At 44.0% G+C, this 14213-nt stretch overlaps 2 protein-coding genes across 2 annotated transcripts; both read right to left on the bottom strand.

Moving 5' to 3' along the window:
* Positions 1-1471: 1471 nt before the first annotated feature.
* cldn26 (claudin 26) lies at positions 1472-2281 on the bottom strand. Its single transcript, XM_028996942.1, has one exon. The coding sequence runs from the start codon at positions 2279-2281 to the stop codon at positions 1625-1627; it is 657 nt and encodes a 218-aa protein (XP_028852775.1). The 3' UTR covers positions 1472-1624.
* A 2599-nt stretch (positions 2282-4880) lies between these two features.
* lztr1 (leucine zipper like post translational regulator 1) lies at positions 4881-12573 on the bottom strand. The gene is made up of 20 exons (XM_028997068.1): positions 12058-12573; positions 11695-11757; positions 11561-11617; positions 11405-11484; positions 11173-11281; positions 10955-11035; positions 10164-10221; positions 9795-9934; positions 9502-9703; positions 9004-9114; positions 8782-8874; positions 8605-8700; positions 8317-8506; positions 7846-8015; positions 7588-7744; positions 7189-7315; positions 6830-6979; positions 6572-6677; positions 6393-6473; positions 4881-5707 (listed from the first exon to the last, which is right to left on the bottom strand). Exons 1-20 carry the CDS (start codon positions 12225-12227, stop codon positions 5591-5593), a joined length of 2358 nt encoding a protein of 785 aa, XP_028852901.1. The 5' UTR covers positions 12228-12573; the 3' UTR covers positions 4881-5590.
* Positions 12574-14213: the final 1640 nt, after the last annotated feature.

Below are 14213 nucleotides of genomic sequence, written 5' to 3'. Positions count from 1 at the left end.
AGTGGATGTAAAAATATTGGTTGGTTGCCATAGAGGTTGGCAGGTTGCCATAGAGACAATGCTGCAGCTCCCATCAAGCTGCCTCCAGAGGAAGATGGTCAAAGGTTATGAGCAACATGAGCAACAATGAACGTACACAGTCATTATAACTATTGCATCTTGGTAACCAATAATAGGACTTAGTGAGAAAGCTAAAGGCAACAGTGGCAAGGAACAGAGAAATAGGAAGAAAGAGAGGGACCCAGGCTCGGAAAGGGGAACCCATCCTCCTCTGGTCAGCACTGAATTACCTTCATGCCACAGTTCCAGTGAAGTGTGAGATTCCGGCATATTGAGATTGTTGAAGTCTAGTTTTGTGTTGCAGAAGTTCAGTAATTAAGGTGGTATTTTAGAGCATTTTTTTCCTAGTTTTGAGCCTGTGTGAATTTTGGAATATCGAAAAATTATTTTAGAAGGTGGCAGAAGTGTAGTCTGCATGTGATGAAACGTCATGGCCTGATGACTCCGAGAGGAAGATCAGCGTAGTTGTATAGCTGAGGTTGAACCTAAGCTACTGAGGATAGAGAGTCTGTGCACTTTCAGTTCCGTCTCTTTCTTTCCGCTGCTTTTTTTCCCTGCTTTTTCCAGCCAAGAGTTACATTAAAAACGCAGGACTTGTAAAATCAAAATCATTTAGATCATGTTTCATTTTAAAAACAGCCAGCCAATCCTTAGTGTGGATTAATAGATTTATATTCTGGAATGAAAATTATAGACCACTTCCCAAGATGGCTTTTCGAGTTCATTATATTTATGAACAGGGAAAGGATCAGATTTATTACTGTGGAATATTGTATGTAGTATTTGCTGTTGAAATTGTATTATTATATTATTTAATGAGAATAAACTTGTTGAGTTAGTTGTTTTGTATTGCTGTAACTTTTTTGTCTTTTGTCTATTATGATGACAAACGTAACTTCAAGGCCATCAGCTGAAAAAGAAAATGTTATTTGGTCTTAATTTACTTGCAGAAACCAATTCAGTGTATTTATTCCGTGTAGGTAGTACATTCATATAAAACTAGTAAATGATAAAAGAGAAGCTCTCTTAGGTTACAGCTCCTTGGTATAACAACGTTTCACCCATCATACAAAAATATCTATGATTGAATTGAAAAAAAACAACAACAAACAACAAACACCAGACAAACATATTTAATCTGTCGTTTATTGGAAAAGTAGCATTTCGAGTACCAACGGGTGTCTGTTTTTTAAGAGCATGTGAAAAACAATTGTTACAGCTGATGATCCATGAATACTATCATCCATTGTAGGTTTTGAGGGATAATTTCACTAGGCTGCTTTGCCAGTGTCAAGTAGCAAAATCAGGCAGAGTGTCTCTCAGACGTCTGAAAGGTTGTGCGCATGTCCTGAAGTGACACCAGAACAAGTTGTTAGCTTAGATTCATGTAACCCTAATTGACCACGTATCCCTAATTATCCACAATTAGAACACAAAAAAACTAATGAGCTATTCTGTTTCAGAAGGAGAACCCAGTGCTCTAAAATGTGTGACCTCCTGTAAGCATTATGGATTTTTTTCTCAGATGCTTATCACACCAGCATTTCAACAGCAGAGAATAAAGCTATAGGACCTCTGTCTTTAAGTAGTGCAATGTCCTTGGTATCTCCTCTGGCAAAGAGGTACGGGCCTCCTTCTCGGCCTTGTGATCCCCCATGCATACGGCGACAAAGAGAAAAGAGCCACCGACCACCAGGAGCAGCCCAGAGATCCACCCTGAGAACATGGCTTCGCCAAACTCCCAGCGGGGCACCACGTCAGGAATGTTCTCGTCCCAGAACTCCACCACGGTCACATAGGCCACCAGGGAGACAGGTGCTAGAGTGGTGAGGCCAGAGACCCAGGATAGGACCCCGCCCATGATGAGCAGGCCCCTTTTTGCCCTTTTCTGGCCTGTGAAGGGCTTCACACCATCCAGTCCGAAGAAGGCGGCCAGCACCCCTAAAGACCCAGTGCCTATGGACACAAACATGAGCACCCTTGACACCAGCTTGTCCACAGGAAGAGCCAAGAAGGACTCAAAGGCCTTGCAGTGCAGCCCCACTTCCTCTGTGAAGATGCAGATGTGCCACAGCCCTTCGTACCAGTTCTCCATCTCGTTCAGGTCCGAGTTCAGCGTCTTCCACAGAGGCAGGAAGAAAGTGATGAAGGAGGTGACCAGTCCGCCGAAAGACAGGAACAGCGATGCTCGCTGCATAAGCCGAGTGGTAAGGAACGCCATCCTTCCTCCTGCCACTCTCTCCCTCCTGCTCGCTCAACTGCAGACCCCTGACAGACGCTCACCTGCACCCGCAAGGTCCATCCCCCTCGTCCTCGTCCAGCCCAGCTTGGCACACCTCGTCCAGCATTTTAATAAAAATGCACTTGATTACCGGCAGATAATCCAGGCTCCTCGAGGAAACACAACAGACACTCTGTTTCATCACACTGGTGGATATGGTCTGTGGGGAACAATGGCTGCTCTTTTTAGATGAAAGCGGACACGTCCAGCACTGAGCTGGCCAGAGTCTCCAGAGACGTAAAAGTTGAGCAGAATAAGGACAGGAATTTTTTTCTTTTCAAAGGCTACTTCAAATTGTGAGCGCAATCTGATTTTTAAAAAAATGCGTGGACATTGAGACACCAATAACCAAATTGGTCCTTAATTAAAAAAGAAATGGCAGCAAAGGGCTGGCTCATGTTTCAGGGCTGTGAGAGACAACTTGTACTCCAAGCTCCACTGCTTAACAAAGAGCTCAATACTTGGCGAGCTGCTGCCTGCAGTTTAAGTAGACACTAGCTCGATACAACCTGGGAATAGGACACACAATTAGGCAAACAGAGCCATGTTCAGCAGCGCCTTTCACAGGTTCCCATTGGCTCGACTCTCAAAAGCACATCTTCTTTATTACAGCACGATACATGATTCATTACAACATTGTGGAACACACAAAAGGAGCTCGGAAAATTATGTCTTCAGACATCTTTTCCTTGACTAGTGCTGCAACTTAAATTTCCCTACATTTAAATACAGTAAAACTACAGTTATACTAATGTGTCATTGTGATGGGGTCCTAATCACTCACATATTCAGGAAAAAAAAACTAGTTATAAATTAATTAGCATTTTCATGAATGAAATAAGTATTTGATCCCTTTTGCTAAACTTGGCAAAACCCTCAGAGGTTTCTTGTATTGGGCCACAAGGTTTGTACATATCTCAGGGGGATTTTGTTCCACCCCTCCAGCAGAACCTCTCCAAGCCCTGGCATTCAATGCCCTGGCTGAGTGAAGGAGGTTCCCACCCAAGATTTGATAGGCAGCAATGGCCTCATCCATCCTCCCTTTGATGCAGTGTAGTCGTCCTGTCCCCCTTGCCAGAAAAACACCCTCAAAGCATAATTTTCACCTCCATGTTTGACGGTGGGGATGGTGTCCTTGGAGTCATAGGCAGCATTCCTCCTCCTCCAAACATGGCAAGTTGAGTTCATGCCAAAGAGCGTGATTTTTTCCATTTGTTAACAATCACACCAACTGTTGTCACCTTGTCACCCATGTACTTGGTCTTGTAGCCCAGTCCAGCCTTGTGTAGGTCCACAATCTTGTCCCTGACATTGTTCAAAAGCTCTTTGGTCTTGGGCACTTTGCAGAGTTTGGAATCTGGATATATTGATTGTTTCTATGAATATGTGTCTTTTATACAGGGTAACAATTTGGGAAGTTCAAAGTCACCTCCGTACCTGTATAAAATCCAACGGGAAGCCAGAAATCTTACTTATTGATATTTATTTCATTTATGCAAAGGCAAAATAATTTCTAACTTTTTTGAAATGCATTATTTGGGATGTTTTTGTTATTATTCTACCATTGAAATTACTGATTATTTCTTTGAAAGTGGGCAAACTTACAAAATAATCATAATCATGTTGTTGAAGGGTCTCCTTTATTTCAGTTACTGCACTCCGAGCATTCTTATTAAGCCTGGGAGTGACAAAAAGAATCCAGTGTGAAGAGTCCAGGCAGCTATACTGTTAGAAAATGAATTAATATGCTTAATAGTTATAGATTCCAATAGGCTAGTATGACCTTTAATATACGTGTTTCAACGCGGGCACTAGATTGCCTCCCGAGCTGAAGCTTTTTCTGAGAGATTGGACAGACCAACTGGTCAGGGTCCAGTTGCAGGACCTGGCCAGAGATGCTTGGGGTGTCTGTTTTAAAGAGAATGGGGGGCATTGTGCAGGAAGCTGCAGCCAATCTCCTCCTCGTCTCTTAGATTTCAGGTCAAACTAGGGTTGTTTTGTGTGCATGCGTGACAGACATGTTGCAGTCCTGTAGTACCAAATTGACTCCACATTATTCCTCCTAGACATGTGGTGACTCAATGTGGAAATGTTTCATATGATGAGTGTGGAAGACAGGCTTGAAAGAGTCATATTTCATTTGGGTGATGCAGGTCCCACATGCGTCTGAGAAGCAACAGATCCAGGTTATGAAACATCATGATCTGGTTATCAGGTGTTCTGGGAACCCAGAAGCAGGAGTGGTGGAACTGCTGAAGCCCTCATAACAATGATACAGACAGTTAGGAACATCCTTGTTTTTTTGTTTATCATTGGCAGCAGACATTTAAATGCTGGTGGGGGCTCTGCATTCACAGCATGATTATGTGGCAAACTACACCATGGTGTTGACATCCCACAGAGTAGCTTGATGCACCATTGACTCAAACACATCATCTGACTAAGATTTTTGACTCAAAAAGCAAATCTGACTGAGTTGAAAATCATTTAATCAGTTTGAGTTTAAACACTGGCAAGATTAAAGGACATAATACCACTGTTAGTGTGACAGATTTATTGAGGCATGTCTTGGGAGGATTTTTTTTGGAGGCGCATATATATATATATGAGAGAGAGAGAGAGAGAGAGAGAGAGAGAGATGGACAAAAGGAGTGGAAGTCACTATAAAAACAGCTGTAGCAAAGCTGTACAGTTTATTATAGCTTACCATTAGAAAAATGCACAGTAAACTGAAGAAATAAAAAACATGGCTTATTTACACAAGTTAAATGTTTAGTCATACATTTTGGGGAAAAGAAGCTTAAACATTTCAGTAAATACAGAAAAACATACAAATGATATTCAGCCATTCCCAGAGATCAACAGATGTCCCTCTTAACAAAGACCTTCATTCCATCTACTGTAAGGCTCAACAGGAGATATGTGGGACTTTTGAAACCCCCCGCCCAGAGATCAATTTTCTTGAAAAATATCTGCTTTATATCAGTGTCATTTATTATTCATCTAATTCAATGTGATAGACTTCAAACAATGTGCTTTGGCACCACCTAGCCTACAGCACCATCAACACCTTAACCAAGCACAGACAGGCCTAGCCAAGTTTTCAAGATGTACAAACACTGAAGGGCTAAAGAAACGGTGCATGCCACATACACTAAATGGCAGGAGAGCGGAGAAATAAATGAAGGGAGGAAGGCGAGTGGCTTGTGAAGAACGAAGGTGGGTGAGCGAGGGAGGGAGAGTCCATGCCTAAATGTCCGAGCTCATCTCTGCACACTGCTTATCTGATATGTGGGTGGCCAGGGAGTCGATGATGTCCAGCAACAGCAGCTGGCTCAGAGAACGCAGGTTGGGCAGCTTGGACACCTTCAGAAAATAAGAAAAATGGAGGAGAGCAAAAAAACAATAAATAATAATAAAATAAAATAAAAAAAAACAACACGAAGAAGCAAAGCTGAGGCAGACATGCAGGAAAGACAAATGAAATTAAAAAGCATTAAAACGTTTTGGATACTGACAGAATGGAGCAGTACCAAAAGTTCAAGAGGCACAGACAAAATGCCAATACATAGGTTATGCAAAATGGTAAAATGTTGTTAACATCTGTATGATGTCATTTTGCGCAGTGACAGAAAATCTATGCATAACAGCTGTGAGGTGGCCGAGCCAGAATTAAAACATACACTTAAACCGTAGCACGCGCCCTCTAGTGGATGGATAGCTTTACAACGACAGCATCATTAATCACATACAGATGTATTTGGATGGTGTAAGTTGAAAAGTCTGCTGAGATGGATTTTTGTACGTGTATGCAGCATAAACGAGTCTGAAGTCTATCATTTCGTAGCTCAGTGTGGTAGCGGCCTACTGGTCAATGAACTGGCTGACTGATTTGAACCAAACTAATCCTGATAATACCATTCTAGGCACTTAACTTGATTACTCCTGAAGGGTGTGTTTTGGCAAACCCCCAGGTGAATGTATACAGGAGTGCTCAGCCCTTTTGGGGGAGCCAGCATACCCCCAGCACGGCAGAGAAGAGCACACCCACCTTGGTGAACTGATGGACGATTATATGCAGGCAGTGCTTCTTCATGTCCAGAGCCTGCGTTTTATCAGCAGCCTCCAGGATCTGTGGAGTAACATTCATGAAGAGAAGCACAGAGCAACAGTTAGTAACAAGTGTACTGCGGTGCTGATGAAGCAGTACAGACCAAAGGTGATACCCACCTGCAGCACGTTCTCCACTGTGACGTTCATCTCCAGGTTCTGTTTGCAGTAGGCCTGAAGCCTGTTGTTGGAGAAGCCATAATAATATGGTGCAGCAAACAGGTAACTGTGCTCAAGCTAAGGAACTTTAAAAAGAAGTTATTATTTTGATATTATGTTCCAGCATCTAATTCCTCCGATGTCTTTCTACTACAACAAGTTACGCTCAGAACATGGAGACATGTGGCACCTGACATAAAACTGGCAGAAAAAGGATACAGGGAGTCTTCGGGTGGCATATTAACATCTCCGTAGTAAATGTAGCGCAGCATGGACTCGAAAGCCTGTTTGCTGGGCACCATCTCTCCAATGGACACGTTCACCTGACCATCCTCAGGCATGAAGGAGCGGAACATCGCCTCAAAGTAGCTGTTTCAGATGCACAGGTCAAACACAGCGCATCATCGTTACGCCTATTAATGTCTAGGATTCCCTGGAATTCAGGGACCAAGTCCAATGTTCTAGGAATATAAAGATGAACGCATGTGTAGCCCTTCACATATAAGAGAAATAAAAACAGTTACTAAGCAAACCTTTGAGAGTCACAACTAATCTGCAAGTGAACTTTAAAGTCCTACCTAGAACGGGCAGCGAGAATGGCTTTGTGTGCAGGACGTGGGTGACCATCGAGGAGCAGCGTGATGTCACAGAACTCCCGGCCGGCTCCTTCAAGGTAGGCCCTCATGTCCTGTACCAGGGACGTACCTGTGTTGACACACAGACGCACAGCGGACCAACAGAACAGGATTACAACACAGAGAACATCGCTGAGAGACATGAAAGTGAAAAAGTGAAAGTGAAGTGATTGTCATCGTGAGACACTGCAGCGCAGCACAGCACACGGTGAACACAACGAAATGTTTCCTGTGCTTTTAACCAATCACCCATGAAACGCACCCGGGGAGCAGTGTGTGGGGAAGGTGCTTTGCTCAGTGGCACCTCAGTGTTACGTGCTCTCACTGTGAAGAAATGATTACCTATATCCACAGGCTGGTCTGAATACACTCTGGGAGGCGGTTGCTGCTTCCGGCGAACAATTTCCACTATGAGCTGGGTGGATAGGTGCTCAAACTCTTTGGTCATAATGACTTGGTTGAAATGAGTCTCCTTCACCACAAAGTTAAGGCAGTGCTCCTGTGAAAATGATCAAAGGGAACAGAAAGGTGAGATCCTGCTGGAGGCCTCTATCCTTGATGATAACATGACACCACGAAACTCTAGGGATGTCCCCCAACCTTGAGCTGGTCCAGCTGCAGCTTGTTGGCGTTCTCGCACACGCTTAGTACGTTCTGCAGGTCGACAGAGGCCTCGATGTACTGCACACACAGCTGCTCCAGCCGCGAGAGCTTAAAACTGAGGGCCAGCTTATAAACATCCATAATCAGGAGCACGTCCTGGACGTGGCCTGAGGGTAACAAACACAAAATAATAATCATGAACATGACAATAAGTGTATATGAATGCATAATACTCAGATCTGGTGCAGATGTAATCAATGAGTGCTTTTTTAAATATTTATCTTCAATAGTCTTATTTAATACGCTCAATTTTGCTATATTTTATCCAGCAAACAGCAATACACAGAACGTGGCTTTACCTGAGCTACACACACTTATTTAGCACATGCATATTTATACATGTACATCATGCAGCGAAATTAATAATCAATAATTTTACAGACTGTGCAATGTTCTAGAACCTGTTACCTCTACGTGGGTACTGGATCTTGTCCGTGTACAGAAACTGCATTAGCACTTCGAAGGGCTGGGCTTCGGCCTCGCGGATGAACACCTCCAGCATGGTATGGGACCCCGAGGGCCACCTGGTGGCTGGGTTCTCCTTGTTACTGCACGTTCCTCCCTCCTCACTCTCCTCACCCACCTCCTGCTTGCACTTCTACAACCAACAACAAAGCATACCTTGCAGTGGTGCCTTGTGATGATGGAGACCACACACACACACACACACACACACACACACACACACACACACACCTGTTTCTGCCGGTCCCTAGCTTGCAAAATCTTTTTCTTTAGCCACTGGCACCGTGCGGTCACTATGGCAATATGACCCAGAACCTTCTCCTCTCTCTGTGCATTCAGGAAAAAAAAATGTATGAGGTTAAAAATCCACCAAGAGCGCTCAGTCTTCCCTGCTGGACTGAAACTCACTTCTCCCAGTATAAACTCCACATCACAAAACTGACGATTCTCCCACAGTTTTCCATAGTCCTCGTGGAGTGTGCATTTGGGGTAACAAGAGAACTGGGGGGTTAACAAAAAAAAAAAAAAAAAACAGTATTAAAGAAAGAAGTGTGGAAAGTAAAAGTTTGCTATGTGTTCAAAACATTTGAGCGAATTAGAGCAAAGTGAATGAGACAGAAATAAGCAAACCTGAAATCGGTACATCTCTCCACTGCGTACATTGTTGTCAACGGTCCCACCGAAGATGTACATGGCATCATGGATCACAGCGGCAGCGTGAAAGAGTCTCCCGCTGGGCATCTGGAAAGCGTGCACAGGATGCTATACTTCACAAATAACTCGAGCCACAGCAGACAAGACACACATAATTTCTTATTTTTTAACAAGATAAGCATCCGAGAGATACGATATCTGTACAGTATTACATTACATTTCCCTGTTGAGGGAGGTTTTTTCTGTTTGGTATGCCCACTAGGGGCCTTGAGCACTGTTCTAATGTGGGGCACTTTCTGCCAATGTAGAAAGCGGCGCTCAGATAAGAGAGAGAGAGAGAGACTGATTCACAGATCTAGATGTTCCTTTTATCCAGAGTCTTTTCTCTCTTCAGACTAGGAATCATGATTTTTGCAAAACACATAAAACTTTTGATTTGGGAATAAAAAGATACGTTTCTGGTGTGAATCCCACCTCGCTGTCTGTACTGGGATGGATGACCTCCCATGTTTGGGAGTCCACATCATAGCAGTGGAGCTCATTGGGTAAAGTGTTGTCAGCTGCCCCTCCAAAAACATACAGGTGTCGGTCGAAGGCTACCATGGTGTGGCCATAACGTCTCTGTGGAGGTGGAGGTGACCCCCGCAGCAGATGCTCTGTAGGTATTCGGGTCCATCTGTTTGGTGAAAGTAAAGGTAAATTCCCCTATTTAAATAAGAAAAAAAAAGGTACATGTCAGTGTGTTGTGCAGCTCTCTGCCTACTTACATGTGACCTTTGAACTCGAACTGGAAGAGGTTGTTGGTGATCTTGGCTCCACTCTGACCAGAAAACACAAACATCTTGTCCCTGCAGACGGCCACGGGAAAGTTACAGCAGGAAGGGGGGATCTCCCCGCTCTGTTCAATCTGCCAAACAGAAAGGGCAAGATCAGCTACAGGGAGCGTGGGGAGAAATTAGCGCTCACAAGATGTCAACCCGAGACCGCCATTCAAATCATCTACGTCACAAAGGGAATTCAAATAATGACGGTTAGCACCTGTGTACAGCTGCTGTTCTGCAGTCACATTCGTTAAATGTTTGACGTACAGACATTAAAAAAAAAAAAAAGGAAGAATCGTTAAATAGTTTACCAACCTCCACCCAACACGCCTGGTCCCGATCCTGAAGACCAATGGTCCACATGTCATTCAGACTTGAGGGGAGAGTAAAAAAAAAAAAAAAAAAAAAGTCATTACTGCAATCCCTTGTATGTTGGGCTCTCTCATTTGCAGTTGGCTCAGTATGTAGCAGCCAGAGCCGGTACCAGGGAAAGGGAGCGTCTGGATTCTACTTTGGTGAGGTTTGGAACTGGTTTTAACTGTAAGCCTGGCATGGGGCACGCCTCGGAACACTGGTTCACTGCACCAAGGTCTCTCAAGGTCCACTAGAAAACCTTTGCCAACAGTGCCCAGGACTTGACTAAGGTCTCGAGGTGAGAGGGCCTTTTCAGTGGTCAAGCAAAGACTCTGGAATGACCTCCCCTTTATTTATCCTCTTTAAAAACATTAAAAGCATTTCAGTGTGACTATGTGATAAAAATGCCAGCCTTTCTAATGCTTTTGTATGGTGTTTTTTTTTTTTTTTATTATAATACTTTTATTATTTTCATGGGGCAGTGGTGGCCTAGCAGGTAAAGGAACGGACCTGTAATAAGAAGGTTCTCGGTTCCCAAACCGCCAAGGTGCCAAACCGCAAAAGCACCATCCCCACACACTGCTACCCAGGCGCCTGTCATGGCTGCCCACTGCTCACCAAGGGTGACGGTTAAAAGCAGAGGACTCATTTCGTTGTGTCACCGTGTGCTGGGTTTCACAATTACAATCATTTTGATTTCACTTTTTACTTATTATACTGCATCATAACCAAAACAACCACGTAAAGCTCACCGGGCATTCCCATCATATCCAGCAAAAATCCACAGCTTGTCGTTGTAGACCGTGGCACCGTGTGCTGACCTCGCCACCAACCTAAAATGACAAATAGAAAGTAAGGCTTGCCTTGCATTTCTACATTACACTGTGTGGGAGTCAAGGGTTGCATTTAGACAACTGGTTTCATGAAGACAACTTAAAAAGCACCCTCTAGAAATCCGCCGTGCCATTACCTGCCCTCCACCTTCCACTCAGTCCACTGCCCTGTGGCAAACTTGTATTCAAAGAGGTCATTTTTGTTCTTCAGGTTGGAGTTTGAATAAATATCACCAGTGTAGCCACCTGCGTCAGTCAGACACACAAGTTTCACATTATTTCACATTAATGTCACCTGCTGAGCAACAACATGGGCAAAAAAATAAATAATAAATCGAACACAATGCCAAGACACGATCTGGCGCTCACCAAAAACAAACATGCTGCTGCCGTAGACGACCGCAGAGTGATGATATCGGGGCGCCGGCGGCGTGCCGGTGGTGAAAGCCCTGTGCACAGAGAGCAAGCTGGTACAAAATGCCACCTGCTGCCAACCAGTCGGGAGAAGCCTAGATCGGCACTCACCGACACCACGAGCAGTCTTTCACGTCAAAGCGCAGCAGGTCATTCAGCATGTTCTTCCTGCACGGTGGGGGGAAAAAAGTGGACAGTGTCGGTTGAAGGGTCGTGTGTTCGCCCCGGAGAACTGCAGCACTCACCCATTGTCCCCTCCGAAGACGTAAATGGCATCTCTGTATGCCACCACTGTGTGCTTGCTGCGCCTGAGAACAACGAGAGACAATACATTTACATTTACAGCATTTATCAGACGCCCTTATCCAGAGCGACGTACAATCGGTAGTTACAGGGACAGTCCCCCCGGAGACACTTAAATGTCTTGCTCAGGGACACAATGGTAGTAAGTGGGATTTGAACATGGGTCTCCTGGTTCATAGGCGAGTGTGTTACCCACTAGGCTACTACCACCCAGTACAAACAAGCAGAACACGAATTCTGTAGTAAATGCCAAACGTTGATTATTAGCGGGCATAGCAGAAGCACAGACCGAGTCGCGCATTTACCTCGCCCCCACAAACTCGTCGCAGGGCGGCAGGCGCCTCCAGCGATGGACGGTCTCGAACGGTCCGAAGTTGAGGGTCAGGTACTCGACGCTGTCCGAGCAGCTGTGGTCAAAGTCGACACTCGGTGCCACTTTGGATTTACAAGACATGGCTCCAGGAAACCATGACATTCAACCCGGTCATAACACTGGCACCCAGTCAGCAGAGAATGCGGTGCGTCCAGCGGGGCGGCAAGGCTAGGCGGCCGCTAACACCGGCACGAAGGAAAGGAAAGGGGGAAATAAACGAACGACACGATCATTGCTAGATCACGATTAACATCGTTACTCGACAAGAGCTAATGTTAGTCGGCAACCAGCGGAACAGAAATTGTCATGAAGCAGCCGTTCTTTAAACGTGACTACTAAGTGAAAAATTAAACATCATCAACAAAAGCAAATAACAAAACACCACAGCCTTTAACTTGTGGTAGAGAAGTATTGGACACCCCAGCTGCTTTGCGCAGGTCCTTCACGCCCTTTCCGGCTCATGGTTATTGTAGTTTTTATCACATCAGCGTTTACAGTCATTGAGGAACCTTAAAACTACATTTCCCATAAGCCCTTTAGCAAACGCACCAATAATGCAGCGTCTTGCGATACACATGATACACGTTTTTTGTTTTCTCTTTCAAAATTAACCTTTTATTTAGTGTTACAAAATACAAGGCACATTTACATGATACACATGTTCACACTACAAAATGTTAAATAGCTAAATTTAACAGTAATATATTGTATAGTAAAGTAAATATAGTTTAATATAGGTATATATTATATAGTAAAACGATGATAGAGATCATATGGTCAGTGGTTGTCGCCTGATCTTTCTAGAGAAAAGACGTTTGTACATTTTTATGACGCATTTTATACGTTGCTCGTTAATGGCCGTTCTGTTTTGGGCAATCGTGCACACGTAAGGGATTAATTAATATGCTGAAAAAAATAAGTTTGTTTAAAAAAAAAAACAATATCTGCGACATTGAGACGGTCTTTTTTTTGGTACTGGACCAAGTGACCTGCACTCATCGTCAGATGAATTCATAAACCCCCTATGGCGTGCATGCTGGGTGTGAATCAGCAAGTGAGTTCAGATGTATACCATCTGAACTGTGTGGAGTATATCCAGAAAGTATTCACAGCTCATCACTTTTTCCACTTTTTTTTTTTACAGCCTTATTCCAAAATGGATTAAATGCATTTTCCCTCAGAATTCTACACACCACTCCCCATAATGACAACGTGAAAGACGTTTACTTGTTTTTTTGAAAATCTATTTTCAAAACATTTACATAAGTATTCACAGCATTTGCCATGAAACTCAATATTGAGCTCAGGTGCATCCTTCACCTGATCATCCTTGAGATGTTTCTGCAGCTTAAATGGAGTCCATCTGTGGATAAAACAGTTGAATATGATTTGGAAAGACACACACCTGTATATTTAAGGTTCCACAGTTGACAGCTCATGTCAGAGCACAAACCAAGCATGAAGCTAGAGGAATAGTCTGTAGACCTCAGAGACAGGATTATCTTGAGGCACAAATCTGGGGAAGGTTACAGAAAATTTTCTGCCGCTTTGAAGGTCCCAATTAGCACAGTGGCTTCCATCACAGTGGATGCTCTATTAGTGGAAGTTCAAAACCACCAGGACTCTTCCTAGAGCTGTCTGGCCACTGAGCGATCAGGGGAGAAGGGCCTTAGTCAAGGATGTGACTAAAAATAGAGGTTAAAAAATGAACAGTTTCTAATTTATTAACACCATTAAATTATTATTGCAGTTACATGTGAATATTGTATGTAAAAAGGTACCAATGTTACAGAGAAAACAAAAATGAAAAGAAAGTGTAAAGAGAGCGAGAGAGAGAAAAGCCAGGAGAAAAATGAGGAAGGAGGAAGGAGCAGACTCAAAAACCAGAAAATCCGGTTTTGATGGAAAGGCAGCTGGGAAAGAAAGTGAAGCCCCTTCCCCACATGTGAACAGATCTTTATACACCTGGCCTACAGGAAGCTGTCACAGACCAATCAGAACCTGTTGTTTCTGACATCACGCCCCCGGTGCCTCCCGTCTGGGGAAGACAAAGAGGGTAGGTGGTCCCGACGGCCGGCACCTCACACG

The sequence above is a fragment of the Denticeps clupeoides genome, chromosome 11 (assembly GCF_900700375.1).
Source record: "Denticeps clupeoides chromosome 11, fDenClu1.1, whole genome shotgun sequence".
NCBI classification, from domain to species: Eukaryota; Metazoa; Chordata; class Actinopteri; order Clupeiformes; family Denticipitidae; genus Denticeps; species Denticeps clupeoides.
This window is presented reverse-complemented; position numbering and strand designations above follow the sequence as displayed.

Coding starts and splice junctions, on each gene's coding strand:
- cldn26 (XM_028996942.1), bottom strand. CDS start 2,281: ATGGCGTTCCTTACCACTCGGCTTATGCAGCGAGCATCGCTGTTCCTG.
- lztr1 (XM_028997068.1), bottom strand. CDS start 12,227: ATGTCATGGTTTCCTGGAGCCATGTCTTGTAAATCCAAAGTGGCACCG. Junction 9,704..9,794: donor TTCGAGTTCAAAGGTCACAT/GTAAGTAGGCAG, acceptor TTCACCAAACAG/ATGGACCCGAATACCTACAG. Junction 8,875..9,003: donor GAGAGATGTACCGATTTCAG/GTTTGCTTATTT, acceptor TTAACCCCCCAG/TTCTCTTGTTACCCCAAATG.